The 24,626-nt window shown below is 39.0% G+C and overlaps 1 protein-coding gene across 4 annotated transcripts; it reads right to left on the reverse strand.

The window, feature by feature from the left end:
• Positions 1-3,096: 3,096 nt before the first annotated feature.
• Positions 3,097-20,855, reverse strand: RpS26 (ribosomal protein S26). 4 transcript variants are annotated; one of them, XM_053776548.2, is made up of 5 exons: positions 20,719-20,855; positions 13,998-14,175; positions 8,031-8,164; positions 7,465-7,536; positions 3,218-3,254 (listed from the first exon to the last, which is right to left on the reverse strand). In XM_053776548.2, exons 1-4 carry the CDS (start codon positions 20,806-20,808, stop codon positions 7,513-7,515), a joined length of 426 nt encoding a protein of 141 aa, XP_053632523.1. In that variant the 5' UTR covers positions 20,809-20,855; the 3' UTR covers positions 3,218-3,254; positions 7,465-7,512. The 4 variants fall into 4 exon arrangements, with proteins under 4 accessions (XP_053632522.1, XP_053632523.1, XP_053632524.1 ...); XM_053776549.2 differs by having other exon boundaries at positions 3,236-3,254; positions 7,474-7,536; XM_053776547.2 differs by lacking the exon at positions 7,465-7,536 and having other exon boundaries at positions 3,097-3,254.
• Between the last annotated feature and the right edge of the window lie 3,771 nt (positions 20,856-24,626).

Genomic DNA, 24,626 nt, shown 5'->3' on the forward strand with positions numbered 1-24,626 from the left:
CGAAAATTGCCGTACCGTAGAGGGAGAGGCCGGAAGCATAGTCAAGGGAGAGCGGAGGTCAGACAAATCGAAGGAGTCAGTTGAAGCCCCGGTACCTGAAGCGGGTGAGGAAACAGCACCAGCAAGAGGTACAGGGGCATCAGGAGTGTCCGAAGAGTGGGCCAAAAACAAGGCAGGGTCAGAATGGGGTGTGTTATCAAGAAGGGGCCCAGGGGTAGTGGGTTCATGGATTGGGTTCTCCATGGTTAGGTTACTCCTTTGCTTGTTTTTAAGAAAAAAAAAATAAAAAATAAAAAGGCGGGAGCGGGGAGGAATAGTTCCCAGGAGGAATGAAGGGGCCGGAAATCCCCCCGCGCCCAAGAGGACCTCAGCACTGCTAGTAGCGCAGATGCAGCATGGAACCTGTGCCATACCCTACCCTTCATGCCAGTAAACCAGCAATCCGGGATAGCAACCTCACATCTGCCGAGCTACCTCGGTGGACAAAAGAGAGGGCGGCCGGATATCCGCCACAAAGCATACCTCCTTCGGCCACCACCCCCAGAATCCGAAAGGTGGCTTCCAGAGATACACCCGTCGCCCGAAAGACACCTAAAGCTACTCCGGGATACCGGAGAGGGATCAGGACATCCAGATTCCACGGCAAACTACGCCACTGCCAAGAACCTCAACGGAATGGGATGGACCCCGGTATCCTTTCCCCTACCTAGGAACTAGCGCGCCTGTGGGAGAAATCCCAAAGGCCAAAAAGAGGAAGGGCAAAAGGGAGGGGTGGGGAGGAGGAAAGGAAAAAGGGGAGGATGGGATAGGGAGGGGGGGATTGGGGGGTAATTAGGTTCGGTCTGAGGAAGGAGACCGACAGGTCTGATTCCTCAGACCAAGAGCCTCTTCACAACAAGGAGCCCCCCTTGAAGAGGTTGCTCTGCTGTTAAACCTCCCCAATATGTGGCACCTGTCACTGGATGAATCCAAGTTCGGCTATGTAGTAGCACTGGACATTGATGTTTTTAACTAAATATGGCACCAGGAACTCGACAAATTATTAGTCATAACGAAGTGCTAAACCCACTGGGACCATGCAGCACTTGACTCTTGACAAAACTGCAAGTGCTAGGAGTCACCAGCTCTTTGAATATGCTTCCTCAGTGATTGCCTTCAAGGTAGTTCGAATTATTATAATCAAAAAGAAGCGCTAAGCCACAAGTGCTATACAGCGCTAGGTAGTTCGAAGTGTAGTTCTCAACAGGACAATCAGCAAGACACACTTGGTGCAAATGTTTCAGTGAAGTGTGAATGGGCCATTGTGATGGAATGTCTGCTTTAAAGCCCTTCAACTCATCTCAATCTTATGTACATGCAGACAACTACTCTGACATTTACTCATCAAAGAGGAAATGCCAACTGCTCTAAGTTGCATCAATCAGCAGCTTACAGCTATATCAGCCCAGAAGAAAAACAATGGCAGGTCACACCTGCTGAGAAAAACAATGGTTTCTAGGCACCATAATGGTAATGTTGATGCAGTAGTGTGTGCTGATACCCAGGGATGAAGTATATATCCTTTGGGTGAAATTTAAACTTCAAACTGACTATGAAGAACCATATTGTAAATCTTGCAAAATTAGCCAGGAAGCTTACAGTACTCAGACTAAACTCTTTTGCTCGACAGTAGAGGTGGCAAGATTCTGGATGTGGCACAAGTATACTCACACCTCTAGTATGCTCCATTTTCTTGGACTGCCTGTCTCATCCCCCTTCATCTCACCTACAACTTTCTCCAGAACATCAACTTCATCTGAGATCACTTATTCCTAGGATCACTGGAGTCTGGAATATGTTCATAAAGCATAACTATATCAATGAAATAATCAATTGACCAAATAAAGTCACTGGCTCATAGATGGCTACATCATCCTGTTCCCTATTTGTCTATCTAAACAATAAAATGGCTTTTAAGTAAGCTGATGTGGATAACAGCTCTTAGCTTGTAAATTAAAGTTAGGAATCATAACCTTGTAGGAAAAAAAGAAGACGAGAACGAATATCTCCAAATAGTGGCCAAATGGAATATGAGGACATCTTGTTATAATCATGGGGAGTGCTATTATAATAAAAAAAGAAGCGCTAAGCCACAAGGGCTATACAGCGCTGCGGGGGAGTGCTAAACCCATAGGATTGTACAGCACGTGTGTGTGTAGGGGGGGGGGGAGGAGGAGGCATTCAGGCTCAATTCAGGAAACTAGAGCACAGATCCAATTCCCTATATCAAGATCCCCTCACCAACTTCAAGGAACCTCCTTTGAGGGCTAAGAGAATATTTAGATATGACCCAAGGTCTAATTCTTCAGATCAAGAGACCTCCCCTCGAAGGGTTTAGCACTTCCAGGCTTATATAAAGTGCTACATCCAAAGAGGTCAAACACCACTTGGGTAATGGGAAGTATCAGGCTTGAACCAGGAGTCTTTCACTGACATTAAAATACACTATCTCCCTTGCAAGGAAGTATTGGCAAAACCACATGCTTAGACTAAAAAAAGACCACTGTGCAATACTAATTTGGCCAATAATGGGAAAGGACTCTTACAAGGGAAGTACTAAACGTATAGATGTCCACGTATTGGTTAGAAGGAAATCAGTTTGAATAGGGAGCACTAAGCCCATAGGGGTCATATAGCACCTGACAGGCAATTAGGTTTGATCCAATATAAGGGGGAGTCAGGTCCAAATTTTTTTTGGATCAAAAGCCCCTCAATGGTATCAAGGAACCTACCTGAGGGAAATGGGAGATGAACTGAAACACCATGAATCACACCAATAAACTGCCACTCCTAGAATGTAAAGCCTCTCCAAGAGTACAACACATTCATCACCACACTATTCTCTTTGGAACATAGCAACTACCACAACCAACACAATCATAAGGAACATTAGAACCAAGCTAAACAGTAATCATGTCCCCCCACTTTGAGGGAGTCAATTTCATCAGATAGGAAAACAGCTGTGGCAGCATGAAAAATATCAACACCTAGTATGTTTACCAGATACATAATGATTAATCTTTTAATACAGTATTTGGTTATTAGAAGATTACAACCAGCTATGAGCATATCTGTTCATTTACAATTAAAATAGAGGCCCAGTAATTCCTATTTCAGCATTGTAGCTGAAAATGCATAGACTAAGACTAGGATAAATAAAAGATTTTTTTTTTTTACTGAAATTCTTTCATTTAGTTGGGACGTGGGCGGGTGTCCTGCAAAGTAAGAAGAAATGTTAACAAATTTACAACCATAAGCATTCAATTAAGATAATTAATAAAGATGTAACATGTCTAAAAAATGTTTTATACATAGATATATATTCCACATGTATTTAGACGTGTCATAATTTTGCAGTGGTGACAAGTAACTTTACCTATAATGAGGTTAGCCCATAAGAACACTGCCTAATACACTGTATAAAAATTTAAATATATATCTACATCTATTTCACTATCCAGCAGGTGGAATACACAACCTTTCCAGCATTCCCAAATTTACATTAAAGCTATACACTTCATAACTTCATTTATTTAACTAGAGTATACTGATGAGCAATAAATCAATTTTTACAAGGACTTACACCAACAATTATTTACTAAAAGAAAAATGTTTACATTATACGAGAGAGTTGATTTTCCTTACTATAATTTTTGGATTAAATTTTCATTCAAAGTATAACTGAGGCTTGCATACTGAAACTATAAAACCAGATAAGGTGCACTTCAACCACGCTTATCCTTCTCAAACCCATTCAGGATTTTAACTTTAAGTAAAAACTTTGAAATACTTGAAAATTAAATAAACTAGCATAAAAACTTTTTAGTAGTGTCCAGTATCATAAAATGAATAAAAATTCTGGCAATTTCATTACTTCCAAGTTTAATCAATTGCTGGTTATAGGGGTTAAACAAAAGGACAAACATGGAGAATAATTCTACGTTTCAAAAAACAATGTTCAACAAAACTGAGAGACATACTTTGCACAATTTTGGTCTAAAAGCAATTAATTACTAATTACCATCACATCTATTTGTACCACCTTTTCTGCACATCAATGCAGGATGGTGCATGCAAGGTACTCCAAATATTTCAGCTATCAGCCATTTTCAAAACTACTTTATCTTCAGACCCAACCAACTAAAGAAAATTTGAAACATTGCTCAAGACTTCTGCACACGTTAAAAATTAATCACCACCTACTTAGACAGAAATAAATGTATACACATCAGGGGTGAGAATGAACAAAAATATCCCTGGGGCCATGGGAGCCAACTGCTAAGACCTTTCTTCACTGTCAATATCTTGTAACTTTAAGGAGTTTTTTTTTTTTTTTTTTTTTTTTTTTGGAGGGGCAGGGTATCAGCCATATGGCAAACAGGTTTTATAATAAATCTTTTACAAGGGCTGGGCTGCAGTTAATTTCATGTTAACATTATTACTCATAAAAATGTTAATTTTAACTGAAAAATAACATTTGATATTCAATGTTATTTTAAAATAACAGCACAAGAAAATATTAGTAAAATTGGTTAACTCTTAAAATCAAATTCAAGCCATGCATGTCACACGAGGCAACTAAAACGCCAGGAACGTGGGGCTAGTAACTTCTGTATAAATTACTAAATAAAAAAAAAATTATTATGGATGAGTTTCTCCTTTTTCGGGTCACCCTGCCTCGGTGGAAGACAGCTACATGTCACAAAGGCAACTAAAATGCTTGGAGCAAGAAGCTTGTACCCCCCCCCCCTTCAGTTAAAAAAAAACAAGAGAGAAGGGTGTTGAAATGTGCATGGATGTAGTACAGATAAAGCATTAATTGTTGAAGTTGTAAATTAAAAAGTTGGTTGTACCAGCACTAAGCAAATGAAAGCTCAAAGGAGTAAAATATCAATAGGGAGGGGTAAATGGGACTGGGTGTATCTGAATCACAGCTAAGGAAGGAATAACAGTAATATATAAGGATGAACTATAGAAAGAAACAGGATTATAAGTACATCAACACGAATTAAGTGGGTTATAATAAAGATAAGATGTAAGAAGTGGATTATAGTGAGTATGCACCAGGGGTGAGGAGTGTGTAAGAGGTTTTAGCAGATGTCAAAAATATATAGGAGTTTTGAGCCAAGTTAGACGAATAGTTGTAAGGACCTAAATGTTAAAAAGGGGGTTAAACAGTTGTGGGTGATGTGGCAGGCAAGTTTGGTCTACACATCCCCTTCCCTTCCTAAATCTCGTGCCTCTAGAATCATACTTTGTTTTACCCCTAACCCTCAATAATTCTACCACACATTTCCTGGTATACTAAAAGCTTATCCTCCTATAATTCTTACATTCTCTTGTCCTCTAACATGCAAGTTCACTGCTAATCCTTTGGTATTTTCTCTTATTTCATGATATTTTTTCTTACTTAACAGCGAGCCACCAAGTTAGAGGGACCCAAAGAAAACATATTTACCTTCATTCACTTCGTATCCTTCCAGAGCTGTTTGGAAACCAGAATCAAATTACCTTTTAACTTTAACATCTCTACCTCCTCCTCCTCCAGAATGAAGGCACTGCCCTTCCCATCCCCAGGACTCCAAGCTGGCTAACACATCCTCCCCCTCACCAAGTGTACCTTCAAAAAAGTTACCTTCCTCACTCCAAACAGCATGTCCATTAAAAACCAGTTGTCTCCATTCACTCCTAACCTCAGAATTCCAGAGCAGGAAGGAAAGGAGACCATCCAAGGCCACAGGTTGCCTGTGTGTGACTTGAATGAGGCCAAAAAATACAGATGAGTTCACCTGCCTGCTGTATACTTAAGCCCTTAAGATTTAACCCTTCCCTCCAGCTGTTCCTGAGACAACCCCTACCCCTCCTACCTTCCACCAGAGTGAATGAACTCTTATAAAAACAAACCCTCCCAGATATAAACAAATTAATATGCTAGAACAGGCTGTATTAAGTCATGTAAGCATCTGTAAGATTTTGATAACTGCAAGTACTGAAATATGGTAATACTAAGAAGCACATTTTAGTGAAATGCTAGTTAGAAAAGAAATTTAGTAAACAAGGAGGCTTCACTATTTTTAAGCAGCCATATAATGAGTGAATGCTCAACACAGCAGAGATGGGCTGTAGGAGCACTAAAGGGTCAGAATTAAAATCCATACTTAAGCATAAATGAAAAATGCATTCTCCAAAAACTTCCAAGCTACTAAACTGATGAAACCACCTCAAATTAAAAAAATAAAAGTAAAAATTATTACATTCAAGGGGGGAACCATTAAACTGTTAAGGGTCATATAATGCCTGAGGGAATGAGGCACTTGGGTTCAATCCAAGTGAACCATGGGTCCAATTCCTTAGATCAAGAGCCCCTCACAAGCATCACAGAACCTCCCATGAGGAAGTGGGTACAGGCATTAAGACATCAAGATGAACATTAAATTCACATTTTGCAAGAATTTTTTTTTTTATAACACTGAATACCTATGTTATGCCCCTTACCTGACTGACTATGCTATCAAGTGAAACAAAATTGGGATGACTGATCATTTACTGTACTATGACCGGTTTTAGTTTTAACCTGCAAAATGCTTGACAATTATTTTCAATGTTTTTTTCAGTACATTCTTATTGATCACTTTACCTATCACGGCAAGCAATTTTACATTACAATTCTCCACTTTCATTCACCAGTTTTATTTTATACTGAGCTGCAGCAGATCTGAGGTTCCAACAGAACTGGAAATTTTCCTAGACAATAAGATCTGCAGTCTTACATTACCAAAAACACTATACAAAGTAGTTTATACAAAACCTCATTACTACTGCTGCCAGGTCTAGGGTAATTCCAGCTACTGATGGGAATGCATATTCAAAGACTATTAAGGTAGCAATAACAGAATTAAAACGTCTCCTATCATTTGTTATAATAAAAAACAAACATGAGTGTGTGTGGCAACTATCTCGTGTGTTCTTGGTTTTTCACTGTATAAAAAATGCCTGTAGACAGTACAAATTACAAATCTGAAAATTCTCACCCCTGATACATTGGAAACAAGTAAGACAATATAAAGAAACCAAATACAATAGTCAAGGTAAATAAAGATGATTAATAAAAAATCAATGCCGTAGCTGAAACATTTCACAGCCAACCCACAAATGCAAGACAATACTAGATGTTCTGAACTGTTATCAAGTTGTGACGTGATGATCTTGGTCTGCAATTCCATCTAGTGTTCAACTCCAAATTTGTAGGTTTGTTGTGAATACAAATATTCAACAAAGAACAGAGCAGTTTGAAAAATATAATCCCCAGTGTCAACGTCTTCAAAGATAAGAACTATGGATGACTGAGGCCAACCAATCTACTACCTATAAAAAACATCAACGGCATCTGTTGCTCCAAGGTAGTCACCCAATCCACGTACTAACCAGACCCACCGGTGCTTAACTTCGATGACCAGACGAGATGCGGTGTTTTCAACGGGGTATGGCCGCAGTTTCCTTTCAGTTGATAAAATGGCAAATAGTAGAGCCAATTGGTTATTGGCCTAAGTGGACAATATTGAATTACAGAATATTTTTTTCACTAAATAAGCAAGTGTCAATGCCAAAACTGAATGATATTCAATGCCAAATGAATATCTGCTATATGACGAGTTATCTAAGCACATTAACAGTAATCTTTTGGTAATTAATGTGGTTTGATGAATTACTGTACTGTCAACCATAGAAACAGCAATGTTATGAAAAGGTGAGGAACTTTGAAGAGCAAGATTGATTTATGAACAGGTCGTCCAAGATTTCTAGGAAAAAAAAAAAAAAAAAATGGATTCAACAGCAAACAGCAGGATTGTAGCAGCAATGAATACTAGGCTTGCATCACTACTTAACTCCTTTACACTAATCAATATCTGAGAAATTGCCAGATTTTACTTATATATAAACCAAAACACACCTTAAATACTAAGAGGAAAGCACAAGCCTCCATCACTTACTTGAGCACGTGGGAAACGAGGTGGTGGGGTGCGGATCTTCCGGGCCTTGCGGCTGCGGTTCCTCACCACCTTGGAGTGAATAGCACAAGAAACACAGTAATGCTGCTTGATGTACAATTTGGGCAACTGGTAAACTGCAGGGGAAAAAAAAAAGAAGATTAAGTAGTGAAAATGAGTATTTGTTAAACGACAAACCACCTATATAAACATTCGAGACAACCCATAGGAGACACTCATCACTCATTCAATAGCAAGCTTAGCAGAAGTACATGGATATCAATCCAAGTGACCTCTGGACTACAATCCCCTTTCCCCCCACCCATCCAGAACACACATCTAGTTAACCAAATTATTGGCAAGATCACCCACAATTTTTAGGTAAACAGACATGTGCAAAAACACATTCTCTCACTGGCTTCAAAAGGATACAAACATATAAAGTACTGATACTGGGTATATGAGGAATTAAGTTGAGGTTTCTGAAGGGCAGGACATCCTTGAAGGTAACAGCAGTGTTATTAGCTGTAGCAGAAGTTGAAGCATTAGTAGTTAGTGGTGGATGAGCAAGTAAGAAGCAGGAGGAGTTATGACTGGGGGAATTGTGTTCACATAGATTTAGAGATCACCATTTTGGCAAGGATATACAGTAAGAAAAATCTGTATATTGCAAAAGCTGTGAGTGTGGAGAAAGGTCTTCAAGTGACATGCTTGAAATGGACACTGCTACATAAATTATTACCAATATTACAAATGTTAAATATTTAAGTGGACATGTGTCCACACAATGTACTGGTATGACAAAGCTCCTGGCGAGCAATTGTAGCTGCATAAATATTTTATTTGCAGTACATATGGCCATTTAGCTACACATGATTAATCAACTTACTGGACAATGCAACTTAATGAACATTTCAAGCATTGTCCATAGAAAGCCTTCACACTGAGCCTTTGAATAACTTCTTGCTACCTGCAAAGCAAAAGCAAGAAAAAAAAAAAAGATTCCTAAATAAATTAAACTTTCAAACTACATTACTAATAATCACTGCAGGCTCACACTACAACTACCACCACCACCTCCTTAAGATTGCCCCACCTTCCAGAAATTTTGTTTTGCTCCATTTATGCATGTCCATGCATGGCTTGCATTGGCCTAAAATGCCTGATATATGAAACACTGCAGCATAATGTCTTATTTGTGTACATGTCCATTTACCTAATATCTGGCTAACCTTAACACAAATTTCAAGCAAACATAATGACTTCAATTACTCAACTAACCACTCATCAACCAAGAAATTATGATAACTTTCTCCCCTTTCAACCCATTTTGCCTGAATTCATTTTTAAGACCATCTCCCACTGAGGCAAGGTGACCCGAAAAAGAAGCAGTCATTGCTTATGACATCACAGTCTAGCCAACGGCACTGCGACATTCAACCTTTTGAGGGTCAAGACCCCTGCTCGCAACCTTGCTCCCAGGATCAAAGAATTAAAAAAATAGGTAAATGGGCAGTTTCTTGTACTCAATTGATAGAATAAAAGAAGTTCTAGCTAAACAGCCAGATGACAAGTTTACACTAACATATATTAAGTTAGCAATAGAACTTAGGCATTAAAAACAATAAAAAGTAAAATACACACACAGTACTCATTATTTATCTCAAAATATTCATAGTCTTAATGTAGGGCAAAAGGTGAGTAGCATTTACTATAAGAAGTTAGGTGTGGTAGCCCTCCTGGCCACCCCACCCACACATAATACTACAACGATGCTTAAATAGTGATAAAATGCATATACAATACACTCATTACTTACCTTAAAATATTTGTAGTCTTAATGTAGGGTGAAAGGTGAAAAGTATTTATTTGTAGAAAGTGGTGTGGTAGGTAGCGTAGTGTAGGGAAGCCAGTCTGGCTACCCCACCCAGTATGTAAACAGACGATGCATCTAGTTGTGGTTCATAAACATTCATACAAACACCTTACATTGTGTGCAAGTTGTCTCCACTGTGGTACAGTAGAATAATACAGTAGAATGTAATTTTTAGAAGGAATGATGCTGACAAATTATTATTATTATTACAAATTATTAAAAATTATTATTACAAGTTATTACAATTATACTCGTAATAAAAAAGAAGCACTAAACCCACAAGGGTTGTGAATTGCTATATATAGAGTGAAGGCATACGAAAGGAATATTTATCTACAGTTATCCCCCAGTGTTTGACTAGAGAAAATGTAATTCTTCCGACACTCCTACAGAGCCGCTTTGTAAACAAATCTCATATTTATGTCAATTTTTATTCTGTGGGTGTATGTATAATGTTTATATGCTATGTAACGCATTTTTATATAATTTTGAAGAAAATGTCATAGATGGATTAACGAAAATGATTTATTAACGTAAAATAAGACATTTAATGTGCTCAAGAGAGATTATTATTACATAGTATTACTATGGTGTTATGAGTAGAGAGATTCTTAGTGATTTTAATGTGTACCTACATGCCAGCACAGTGTGTAAGTATATTTAGGTACAGGTACAGCATAATTATCAGAGTACATGTATTAAACTCCCTAAACACACTTAATATCTCACCCTCTCTCTTTGCCCTGGGTGTATAAGCAATCCAAAATCTTTGAATTTATACATCTACATTTCCTCCATTACTTCCATAACTGATCATTCAACATTACTAATACCCCTTCCTTAAATTTCTGATACTCCTGACCTAATCCCAATTCCCCCCACCCCCCTATTGAAAACCTATCCACTTCAGCTTTGTTTTGCTTACAGCTAGGACACCCAGCTTTTCATTCAAAAGTCACAATTAACTCTTATCTATACTACATCCACACATTCAAACAATTCATTCATTTAAACCTTTTATAAATATATGTACTAGCTATACGCTTCAATCCCATACATCACAGGTATATAAAAAATCTGTAATTTTAAATTTCTCACCACCCTTTTTTTTTAAAAGTCAATATTATTTGTATTATTCCATTCACACCATTTCAACAGCAACCTGGAATAACCTCATATACAGAGTACTACATGGTAGTCCTCCATTATGATCTTACTTCATTTTAAAGGCATTCTTAACAAGTGTGTGCTACTTCATAGAGGGCAATATTCAGGAGAACATGCCCTGGATCAAGCAGCAGTTTATCTTCGTGCCGTACACATAGACACCAGCTAAAGGAGCTGATGACCAAATTTCAACACGATTCAATAAAAATACAGTAAAACCTTTATTCAATGGATTTCAGATTTAATATACACAATTAATTGTCTATACAAAAGTCCAATAACTACTAACAAAGTCAGTTAAATCCAGACTTGTTAATTTTTGTTACTGTCCTCTAAATAAAGTTATTTTGAATTTAAAGGACAATGTTATTTTTCAGAATTATCTATTATTGTTAGTCTGCTGGAAAAAAATCTTTATCCATTAAATTCAGAATTTTCCTTTATTTGTATGGTCTAGTGAGTAAATTTATTGCAGATTACAGAATTATTCATTGTTGTGGCAATCATGAAAACAATCATTCAAATCTAACTGACAATCTGCATTACAGGGCACCCCTCTTCCCTCTATTTAAAATAGAGTTTTAACCTTAATCATGTGTTGATAAGGTGGTTCCAAGGCCGTCTGAACAATACATGCAATGTGAAATTTAAAATTAACCTCAACACAGTAAAGAATAAAAAGGCAGGTGCCATGACTGGAACACACAAATTAATGGTCAATGGTCCAAGTCGGACCAAAACATCATCATAAATTTCAGTCTTCTAAAATGCAGGATATTTGTGTATTCTACTAAGCATACTCTATAGTATATACAACACACATTTTTCTCTGAGTACAGCATGTGAGGATTAACTTATACAAACTGATCTACATATACACTGCCTTTAAAGATTTCTGTCAAACATCTTTAACCCTTTGAGGGTCGACAGGCCCTCTCCGAAACTCGTTCTCAGGGTCGGCCAAATTTAAAAAAAAAAAAAAATTATTTTCTCTTATGAAAAGATAGAGAATCTTTTCCCGATTATAAAGACACCAAAAGTTTGAAATTTGATAGAAAACTTAGGGAATTATGCTCTCGCAAAGTTAGCGGTCTCGGCGATGTTTACGCATTGGCGATTTTGCCCACTTTGAGCCCCATTTTCGGCCAATTTCACTGTACTAGTCTACAAAAAACATGAATATTTCGCTAGAACTCCATTTTTTCTATCGAATGGGTGCAAGAAACCACTCATTTATGAAATTCAACTATCCAGTACAGTGATCAGAATTTAGCAATTTTGCCAATTTCACACAAATTTCAAAAGATGCCAATTTCCAAATAGGGTCCAGAATAAACAAGAAAGACATTCCTAGCACTAAAATGACATTTCCTCTAGTCATTAGTAACGTCTCAAGGCCCCTCTTATATTCTTTTGCTTTCCACTTTGAATTTTTATTTTCACAAAAAATATAAGATTTACTGTTATGCAGACTACTGCATTAGTGTAAAAAATGGTATAAATATTATTGGTGCACTTGTGAAAGAATATTAGACTCACCAGTTGACGTGTATTGCACGCTTGGCACGATTTGTGTACTTTTGAAGTTTGGTAAAAATCGAACATTTCTGCTACTTTGAGCTCAATTTCAAGGCACTTTTCTTTGTAAAACCAGTCAAAATCATCTCAATTTCTGTAATATGTCTTCCATTCTATAAAATGAGACCAAGAAAACTAGAATACAACAATAAATACCATACGAAAATACACTGCAAAGTCGCTGATTTATTAAAAAAAAATGGTCAGTTTTTTTTTTCTCATTCTGCACTGTGTGCTGCAGGATTTTTTTTAGACTGTGCACACTGACCACATAGACCCATTCTTTCATATGAAGGCCTACCAGCTTTCTCCCACTAGATTTGAGGCCGCTAGAATTTATGAGTACTAGTACGTCAAAAACCCCTACGCGTAAGACGTACTAGTACGACGAAAACCCTCAAAGGGTTAATAACAAGGATTATATTATCAAGGAACCAATGATGGTTAATTGCTAACATTCTTTAACACAGTAAATGCAGGAAGGGGGTGTATACATTTTTTTTTAACTTTGAATTTGCATAAAAATTACAGTAATAGGGTAGACCACCACCTTTTCCACCTCCATCCACTGCATTTGCATGTTTCCAATCTTTTTTTTTTATAAATTTTCACATTTTGCAGCGACTACCTATTTCCATCTTGTGCTACATGGCCAGCCATCGCAGAAGCACAGGAGGGCCAGTATCCCTCCCACATGCCTCAGTACTTGTTTAATGGTAGACCGAGTTTTGTTTACACCCTTCCTCCCCGTGCTGATTGGACTATCATATGATTTCTCGTGTTATCACTCCATTTCCAATCTTTTTATCCCCAATGCTACGTATGTGAAGGTGTCAAGGAGTTGAAGCCTGAAACTATGCCTCTAGTGAAAAAACTGAGGCAATAGATATACTTAAAGGTGGTGCGTGTGTGGCTGATGCAGCACTTGAAGTAAGTGAATAATGACGTAACAAATGATGTGGTTTGACAGCACCAAAATTCTTTGTACTGTATTGGTACAATACAATGTACTGTACATACCTTCACATGAAGGTTATACACGACTCGCCTCGACTCGGGGAAGGTTATACACATTATTCTGTAATTTTGTTAAATGTACAAAATAACACTATGAAAAGCTAAATACAGTAGTATTGTACAGTATGCAAAATTTATTAGTACAACCATTAACATATCCAGGATTATAAAATCTTTAATATAGTTGATTTCAAGCCATTTACTAAATGTTATAATGCAGATAAAAATTCAAATTCACCAAACAAAATTATAAATTTTTTTATAAGTAAATGCAGTATCATTTAAAATAAAATCCATAACTACTGTACTTAAAAATGTTCAGAGATGATTACCAGTATAAACTGAAGCTTCATTAATATCTTTCACTGCAGCTGCCTCTACAATGTTACGTATTTGAAACTTTTTAATGGCCTTATCCTTAGGCACACATCGACCACAGTTAGTGCAACGAACAGGTTTGGTGTGGCCTCGTCCATGCTTGGATCGTCCATTATTCCGACGCTTTGAGGTCTGCAAGATGAAAGAAAGGTTTAAACATCCCTATAAACAGAGAACAGTAACTTCACATTAAAGGTACGTACTGTATATCCCAATATATAAAAATAAAGAGTTATAACACTTTTCCCCCCACCCTCCCAACAGATTCAACCAGTCAACTGCAGTTTAATGCAGATTTTTGAGTAACAATTTCAAACTATTCAGTTTTTAACCCTTAAACTGTCCAAACATATATCTACGTTCATGTGCGTAGCGCTCTGACCTTTATTTTCTCCATCTGAAAGCAAGTAAAAAAAAAATAGATCTACGTTTGGAGCACTATGCACGTCAACGTAGATCTACGTTTGGACAGTTTAAGGGTTAACCATTTAACTGTCTAATGTACCAGTGTGCAAAAGTTTTCATACCCTCATATATACCACCTGCCAATGTTTTTGAGGTTGGCTCAACTGTAGGTCTTCTACAACCCCCATGTCTTGGAAAAAAGAAGCATCTAAGACCAGGCAGGTCTACACTGCATGGGGAAAACAATGAAATCAGGAAGTGTTCCCACCTATATGGTGAGAGCTACCAGGAAGATGCCTTATTTATTCCATATTAATTACATTTTCATGACACTAACTGGCAGCCAATACTATAGATTTGAGATAGGTTAACCCAATTTAGTCAATTCAACTTATTTCCTTGTTTCTTAGAGTATTACACCTTGGAAAAAAAAATCCTTGTAAATATGTTTTACAGTGGTCTGAAAGGTACATGTGCATTCTGGGCACAGAAATATCATTGTTTATAAGCTAGGACACTCCCTCAAACCTAAATATATAAATAACCCAGGATAACCCAATAGTTGAAATGACTTATTTCCACGTTTTGAATAGAGAACACAACTTTGTAGTACCCACAGTCAGTTTACCTGGAGAGAGTTCCGGGGGTCAACGCCCCCGCGGCCCGGTCTGTGACCAGGCCTCCTGGTGGATCAGAGCCTGATCAACCAGGCTGTTGCTGCTGGCTGCACGCAAACCAACATACGAGCCACAGCTCGGCTGATCAGGAACTGACTTTAGATGCTTGTCCAGTGCCAGCTTGAAGACTGCCAGGGGTCTGTTGGTAATCCCCCTTATGTGTGCTGGGAGGCAGTTGAACAGTCTCGCGCCCCTGACACTTATTGTATGGTCTCTTAACGTGCTAGTGACACCCCTGCTTTTCAGTGGCCAGGCTTCAAACACCTTTTATCGTACAGCAATAAAGGAATGGAGCAAACTGCCCACACGTGTCAAAGACAGTCATAGCATGAACCAGTTCAAGAAGAGTGCCAAAAGGTGTATGATGAATGAAGCTACAGAAAGGGAGGGGAATGATTTTTTTTATTTTGTTTAGCTAACACACATGTAATTTTACCTTATTCCTAGTAATGACCCTCGTGTAGTAGATAGTCTTTTTAGTATGATAATAAGATGTTATCTCCATTACAGAATAATAAGATATTATAACCTTTATATTATAATAAGGTAAAAGGATCCCATTGAAATAAGTCACTCTGACTTTTTTGGGTTATCCCAGGTTCTCTACACATGTATGATAATTTATGTAACTGTATTTGTGTATACCTGAATAGGCTAACTTGAAACAAGGAAAGAGCAAGCCAACTGGCCCATGCTAGGCAAGTCTAAGTCACACCAACTTGTGTTTGTCTAACTTATTTTTAAATCTTCCCAAGGTTTTTGCTTCAACAACGTCATTCAGTAGTTTGTTCCACTCATCCACAGCTATTACAAAACCAGTGCTTTCCTATACCCTTTCTGATCTAAATTTTCCAAGGGAATCCTGTCTTAGTCAGATATTTCTAGCATGTTATTTACATTTTTATTTTTATTATCACACCGGCCGATTCCCACCAAGGCAGGGTGGCCCGAAAAAGAAAAACTTTCACCATCATTCACTCCATCACTGTCTTGCCAGAAGGGTGCTTTACACTACAGTTTTTAAACTGCAACATTAACACCCCTCCTTCAGAGTGCAGGCACTGTACTTCCCATCTCCAGGACTCAAGTCCGGCCTGCCGGTTTCCCTGAATCCCTTCATAAATGTTACTTTGCTCACACTCCAACAGCACGTCAAGTATTAAAAACCATTTGTCTCCATTCACTCCTATCAAACACGCTCACGCATGCCTGCTGGAAGTCCAAGCCCCTCGCACACAAAACCTCCTTTACCCCCTCCCTCCAACCCTTCCTAGGCCGACCCCTACCCCGCCTTCCTTCCACTACAGACTGATACACTCTTGAAGTCATTCTGTTTCGCTCCATTCTCTCTACATGTCCGAACCACCTCAACAACCCTTCCTCAGCCCTCTGGACAACAGTTTTGGTAATCCCGCACCTCCTCCTAACTTCCAAACTACGAATTCTCTGCATTATATTCACACCACACATTGCCCTCAGACATGACATCTCCACTGCCTCCAGCCTTCTCCTCGCTGCAACATTCATCACCCACGCTTCACACCCATATAAGAGCGTTGGTAAAACTATACTCTCATACATTCCCCTCTTTGCCTCCAAGGACAAAGTTCTTTGTTTCCACAGACTCCTAAGTGCACCACTCACTCTTTTTCCCTCATCAATTCTATGATTCACCTCATCTTTCATAGACCCATCCGCTGACACGTCCACTCCCAAATATCTGAATACGTTCACCTCCTCCATACTCTCTCCCTCCAATCTGATATTCAATCTTTCATCACCTAATCTTTTTGTTATCCTCATAACCTTACTCTTTCCTGTATTCACCTTTAATTTTCTTCTTTTGCACACCCTACCAAATTCATCCACCAATCTCTGCAACTTCTCTTCAGAATCTCCCAAGAGCACAGTGTCATCAGCAAAGAGCAGCTGTGACAACTCCCACTTTGTGTGTGATTCTTTATCTTTTAACTCCACGCCTCTTGCCAAAACCCTCGCATTTACTTCTCTTACAACCCCATCTATAAATATATTAAACAACCACGGTGACATCACACATCCTTGTCTAAGGCCTACTTTTACTGGGAAAAAATTTCCCTCTTTCCTACATACTCTAACTTGAGCCTCACTATCCTCGTAAAAACTCTTCACTGCTTTCAGTAACCTACCTCCTACACCATACACTTGCAACATCTGCCACATTGCCCCCCTATCCACCCTGTCATACGCCTTTTCCAAATCCATAAATGCCACAAAGACCTCTTTAGCCTTATCTAAATACTGTTCACTTATATGTTTCACTGTAAACACCTGGTCCACACACCCCCTACCTTTCCTAAAGCCTCCTTGTTCATCTGCTATCCTATTCTCCGTCTTACTCTTAATTCTTTCAATTATAACTCTACCATACACTTTACCAGGTACACTCAACAGACTTATCCCCCTATAATTTTTGCACTCTCTTTTATCCCCTTTGCCTTTATACAAAGGAACTATGCATGCTCTCTGCCAATCCCTAGGTACCTTACCCTCTTCCATACATTTATTAAATAATTGCACCAACCACTCCAAAACTATATCCCCACCTGCTTTTAACATTTCTATCTTTATCCCATCAATCCCGGCTGCCTTACCCCCTTTCATTTTACCTACTGCCTCACGAACTTCCCCCACACTCACAACTGGCTCTTCCTCACTCCTACAAGATGTTATTCCTCCTTGCCCTATACACGAAATCACAGCTTCCCTATCTTCATCAACATTTAACAATTCCTCAAAATATTCCTTCCATCTTCCCAATACCTCTAACTCTCCATTTAATAACTCTCCTCTCCTATTTTTAACTGACAAATCCATTTGTTCTCTAGGCTTTCTTAACTTGTTAATCTCACTCCAAAACTTTTTCTTATTTTCAACAAAATTTGTTGATAACATCTCACCCACTCTCTCATTTGCTCTCTTTTTACATTGCTTCACCACTCTCTTAACTTCTCTCTTTTTCTCCATATACTCTTCCCTCCTTGCATCACTTCTACTTTGTAAAAACTTCTCATATGCTAACTTTTTCTCCCTTACTACTCTCTTTACATCATCATTCCACCAATCGCTCCTCTTCCCTCCTGCACCCACTTTCCTGTAACCACAAACTTCTGCTGAACACTCTAACACTACATTTTTAAACCTACCCCATACCTCTTCGACCCCATTGCCTATGCTCTCATTAGCCCATCTATCCTCCAATAGCTGTTTATATCTTACCCTAACTGCCTCCTCTTTTAGTTTATAAACCTTCACCTCTCTCTTCCCTGATGCTTCTATTCTCCTTGTATCCCATCTACCTTTTACTCTCAGTATAGCTACAACTAGAAAGTGATCTGATATATCTGTGGCCCCTCTATAAACATGTACATCCTGAAGTCTACTCAACAGTCTTTTATCTACCAATACATAATCCAACAAACTACTGTCATTTCGCCCTACATCATATCGTGTATACTTATTTATCCTCTTTTTCTTAAAATATGTATTACCTATAACTAAACCCCTTTCTATACAAAGTTCAATCAAAGGGCTCCCATTATCATTTACACCTGGCACCCCAAACTTACCTACCACACCCTCTCTAAAAGTTTCTCCTACTTTAGCATTCAAGTCCCCTACCACAATTACTCTCTCACTTGGTTCAAAGGCTCCTATACATTCACTTAACATCTCCCAAAATCTCTCTCTCTCCTCTGCATTCCTCTCTTCTCCAGGTGCATACACGCTTATTATGACCCACTTCTCGCATCCAACCTTTACTTTAATCCACATAATTCTTGAATTTACACATTCATATTCTCTTTTCTCCTTCCATAACTGATCATTTAACATTACTGCTACCCCTTCCTTTGCTCTAACTCTCTCAGATACTCCAGATTTAATCCCATTTATTTCCCCCCACTGAAACTCTCCTACCCCCTTCAGCTTTGTTTCGCTTAGGGCCAGGACATCCAACTTCTTTTCATTCATAACATCAGCAATCATCTGTTTCTTGTCATCCGCACTACATCCACGCACATTTAAGCAACCCAGTTTTATAAAGTTTTTCTTCTTCTCTTTTTTAGTAATTGTATACAGGAGAAGGGGTTACTAGCCCATTGCTCCCGGCATTTTAGTCGCCTCATACGACACGCATGGCTTACGGAGGAAAGATTCTTTTCCACTTCCCCATGGACAATAGAAGAAATAAAAAAGAACAAGAGCTATTTAGAAAAAAGAGAAAAACCTAGATGTATGTATATATATATATGCATGTGCGTGTCTGTGAAGTGTGACCAAAGTGTAAGTAGGAGTAGCAAGATATCCCTGTTATACATCTCAATCATATCCCCCCTAATTCTACAAACACCTTTCTAGAATATAGATTTGATGCACTGGATTAGCTTTGTCATCCTCCTTTATGTATCATCCAAAATGCTTCACCTACACAGTAGGCCTCTTCAGCTGAGTACAGAGGAGGAAGCAGCAGCAGTAGAGATATAAAGAAATTGTAATCAATCATCCTTGAAGACCTAGTTTTGAGGGGGTCAGTTCCTCGACTGAAAAAGTCTTACTGTAGGCAAGTAAATTAGTTTATTCAGGTAAACACAAATAGTTACATAGATTATCTCACATAGCAGCATGTGTAGAGAACCTGGGATAACCCAAAAACATACAAAAAAAAAAAAAAACTTATTTCCATTGGGGTCCTTGTGATAAGTACTTTTTATATTTAAAAGTTAAAAACAGGTAAGTATCCTAACTATGTAAAAGCAGTTACAATAAAAGATATGTACTAGGAGAGAGGTAAAATTAGTTAATTTTACTGACATTAAAGATAGGATCAGATTACAATATATATATTTGAGATATACATAAAATCACAACCTTTACTACACACAGCCTACCTTAACATTTTTTTTTTTTAACATCTCCCCAAATTAAAATTTGCACACATTTTATGGCACAAGTCATGTTGTATGTATTGAAAAGTAAAAATAACGAAGAAATCAATTCAGCTGAGTAGGTGTTGGTAACTTTATTATAATCATGGGGAGCGCTAAACCCTTAAGGATTATACAGCACTTGTGGGGGGAAGGGGATGAAAGGTATTCAGGCTTAATTCAGGGAACTGGATCACAGATCTAATTCCCTAGACCAAGAGCCCCTCACCAGCATCAAGGAACCTTCCCTGAGGGGTCGGTAACTTTAGCCCAAAATAATCTGGCTAGAAAAACAGATACACAGTTACACGGATCAACATCCTTAGTCGCTCCTTGTGAAGCTTTTCCTCAATTTCTAACCGCATCCGTATCTTCACCTAACATATTCTTGGGGGAATAGATATATTTAACAATCTAGCCAATACCCCGGGGCCTGAACACGGTAATAATGCCTCAAACACATATAACTAACACAAGCAGCTGCCGCCATCACCCACGAGGCTCACATCTTACACTCACCTCACCACATTCACCCATATATAACTCACACTCACACCACAACTCCCATGCTGGACTCCTCCATGCCTCTCACAACTATGAAATACAACGCTGGAGAGCAAAATACTGACCATAATTGCTATAAGAGTGGCGCCGGAGTCAGCTCCACCTGCTGAAAGAACTGACAACAACGTGAGGGAGACACAGCTTCTCTCACTCATGGTTCTTCTCTTAAATATTAACAAAAAAATGTCTGGAAAAATTTACTATAGTAAATTATCCTATGTATTTTCAAACCTTATAAAATTATTCGTTGCTAGGATAATTAGCCTTAGAGAGTATTTGTGTATTATGTTTATATGAAGGTTTTATAGAAAATGTTAGATTTTTTTTTCATATTTCAGTGGTAACTTATCTGAAAATAAATATGTAGTAAACTGATTTATTTTGATAATTAACTTTGAGTATTAGTAACGTATGATAACCAATTAAAGCAACTATGACTGCTTTATCTATAATGAGTATATACTATTTCTTTATATCGGGTATTTTAAGTAACTAGTACTACTCACCCTGCGTGACAATTATTTTTTCCTTTTTTTGTGATTTTTTTTACGAATTAAGCCGAAAATTTTATACATTTTCAGGTTCCTACAAATACTATGTATTAGACCCGTCACTTACTAAGTCAGCAGCAGAGATCACTAGTGGAAGCAAGTCATGTTTATTGCTTAGACAAATACCTGGAGTTTACCTGGAGAGTGTTCTGGGGGTCAACGCCCCCACGGCCCTGTCTGTGGCCAGGCCTCCTGGTGGATCAGAGCCTGATCAACCAGGCCGTTACTGCTGGCTGCACGCAAGCCAACGTACGAGCCACAGCCCGGCTGGTCAGATACCGACTTTAGGTGCTTGTCCAGTGCCTGCTTGAAGACTGCCAGAGCACTGGACAAGCACCTAAAGTCGGTACCTGACCAGCCGGGCTGTGGCTCGTACGTTGGTTTGCGTGCAGCTAGCAGCAACAGCCTGGTTGATCAGGGTCTGATCCACCAGGAGGCCTGGCCACAGACAGGGCCGCGGGGGCGTTGACCCCCGGAACACTCTCCATGCATAAAAATCCCAAAATGTTGCTGTGTCTGACAGGATGTGTATAAATAGTTTAAAAAACTCAAAAAGTTGATAAATGAGACACATCTTCCTGATGGACTGAACAAATCGACTCTATCCTGAGGGACTGATTACCTCAAACTCATCCTCGTCTTCCATCTTTCTCTGCATTAGACTGAAGAAGTCACTGCGTGGCGAAACGTTTCCAGAATAAAGATTCCTAAATGTACATGTCTCATTTATCAGCTTGTCAACTTTCTAAACCATTCATACTCTTGGTCAGTGTCGTCCATTCAAGACATTGAGATGAATATTAATGGAATAAAAGATGATTCTGCTACATATACATGGGTTCGAATACGTGGATTACCATTTGAGGCTGATGAGGTGGATTTACATAGTATTTTTGGGAAGTATGGTGATATACACGATATAAAATTGGGCCCGGTGGCCTGGTGGCTAAAGCTCCCGCTTCACACACGGAGGGCCCGGGTTCGATTCCCGACGGGTAGAAACATTCGACACGTTTCCTTACACCTGTTGTCCTGTTCACCTAGCAGCAAATAGGTACCTGGGTGTTAGTCGACTGGTGTGGGTCGCATCCTGGGGGGACAAGATTAAGGACCCCAATGGAAATAAGTTAGACAGTCCTCGATGACGCACTGACTTTCTTGGGTTATCCTGGGTGGCTAACCCTCCGGGGTTAAAAATCCGAACAAAATCTTATCTTATCTTAATATGGCAGTGTCAACGATGAGAATCTATTCAATTTTGTATGTGCATTTTTTGTGTATCAATAATAAACGCCAAAATTTTAATCTTAGTGTTGTATCATTTTCTCTCTCTTTATGGAGCAGTAAGATTTATAGATTATTTTTATAGAGGTGTCCATGGAAATGCATTTATTACCATATACAATATATTCTTTGGAAGACTCGACAGTCTGGTAGTATGTCTGTCACTCTACCGGCGATGATACCCACCTGAGTCTACCTGGAGTCTACCTAGAGTCTACCTGGAGTCTGCCTGGAGTCTACCTGGAGTCTACCTGGAGTCTACCTGGAGTCTACCTGGAGTCTACCTGGAGTCTACCTGGAGTCTACCTGGAGGGCATTCCGGGGATCAACGCCCCCGCAACCCGGTCCATGACCAGGCCTCCCGGTGGATCATTGCCGAAACAGCGTACCATAAATTAGCCCCTTATGATAACCATATAATATCTACTGACTGGTCTGTCATATGAATCCTGTGAGGGTTTTCCTGTTCTGACACAAATTCTTTCCTGTCTAGTCCGTCTGCTGTAATTTTTCTCTTGCGTCTCCTTCATTATCTTTGTAACTTGGTCAGCTATCAAAACTCTGGGGTCTAGTCCCTGCACCCATTATGTACCTTTGTAATCTTTTGACTACCACCCGCAGGATGGGTATGTGGTGCATGATAGACAAATTAAACTAACTAAACTCTCCTGCTAGTACTGAAAAGAGCAGGTAATAGCAGCAGTTAGTAGTAATTAGAACATAAGAACATAAGAACGAAGGAACACTGCAGAAGGCCTACTGGCCCATGCGAGGCAGGTCCAAGTCCCCACCGGCCCAAGCCAATGCACCCAACCTAGTCAGGTCAGGTCACATTGACTTAAGGGAGGAACACGGCAACCGACCTGTTAGCACAAGCTATCAGGTCCAACTCACACCCACCCACATCTACTCATGTATTTATCCAACCTATTTTTAAAGCTACACAACGTTCTGGCCTCTATAACTGTACTTGGGAGTTTGTTCCACTCATCCACAACTCTATTACCAAACCAGTACTTTCCTATATCCCTCCTGAATCTGAATTTTTCCAACTTAAAACCATTGCTGCGAGTCCTGTCTAGGCTAGATATTTTCAGCACACTATTTACATCCCCTTTATTTATTCCTGTCTTCCACTTATAAACCTCAATCATATCCCCCCTAATTCTACGTCTTTCTAGAGAGTGCAGTTTCAGGGCCCTTAGTCTATCCTCATAGGGAAGGTTTCTGATACATGGGATCATCTTTGTCATCCTCCTTTGTACATTTTCCAGAGAATTTATATCCATTCTGTAATACGGTGACCAAAACTGTGCAGCATAATCTAAATGAGGCCTAACCAAGGATGTATAGAGTTGAAGAACAACCTGAGGACTCCTATTATTTATGCTTCTTGATATGAAGCCAAGGATTCTATTAGCTTTATTGCGAACACTTATGCACTGTTGTCTTGGTTTCAGATTACTGCTAACCAGAACTCCTAAATCTTTTTCGCAATCCGTAATATTAAGATCTACATTATTTAGTTTATATGTGGCATGGTTATTGTCCTGTCCAACATTTAGAACTTTGCATTTGTCTATATTAAACTGCATCTGCCACTTCTCCGACCACTGCATCAGTCTATTCAAATCTTCCTGGAGTGCTCGAATGTCCTCGTCAGAATGAATTCGACGGCCTATTTTGGTGTCATCGGCAAACTTGCCGATGTCGCTCTTTATGCCCTCATCTATGTCGTTTATGTAGATTGTGAACAGCAGGGGGCCCAACACTGACCCCTGTGGAACACCGCTCGTGACGCTTCCCCACTCTGATTTCTCCCCATTTATGCAAACTCTCTGCTGCCTATTTGTCAACCATGCCTCTATCCAGGAAAAAATTTCTCCTCCTATTCCATGTGCTTTAATTTTCCTCAATAGTCTCTGATGTGGGACCCTGTCAAAAGCCTTACTGAAGTCCATATACACAATATCATATTCATTACCATGATCTACCTCCTCAAATACCTTAGTGAAAAAAGTTAATAAATTCGTAAGGCAGGAACGCCCCTTTGTAAAACCATGCTGAGATTCGTTGATTAATTTATGCTTTTCAAGGTGGCTACGAACTGCCTCGGCAATTATTGATTCCATAAATTT

The sequence above is a fragment of the Cherax quadricarinatus genome, chromosome 13, assembly GCF_038502225.1.
Source record: "Cherax quadricarinatus isolate ZL_2023a chromosome 13, ASM3850222v1, whole genome shotgun sequence".
Taxonomy (NCBI): domain Eukaryota; kingdom Metazoa; phylum Arthropoda; class Malacostraca; order Decapoda; family Parastacidae; genus Cherax; species Cherax quadricarinatus.

Bases quoted from the DNA above. Each gene is read 5' to 3' on its own strand.
- RpS26 (XM_053776547.2), bottom strand. From the start codon at position 20,808: ATGAGTGAGAGAAGCTGTGTCTCCCTCACGTTGTTGTCAGTTCTTTCA. The intron at 8,165-13,997 runs GTAATCATCTCT...TTTCCCCTGCAG, and splicing joins TGAAGCTTCAGTTTATACTG to TTTACCAGTTGCCCAAATTG. The intron at 3,255-8,030 runs GTAAGTGATGGA...CTTACTTTGCAG, and splicing joins CTCGTTTCCCACGTGCTCAA to GACACCCGCCCACGTCCCAA.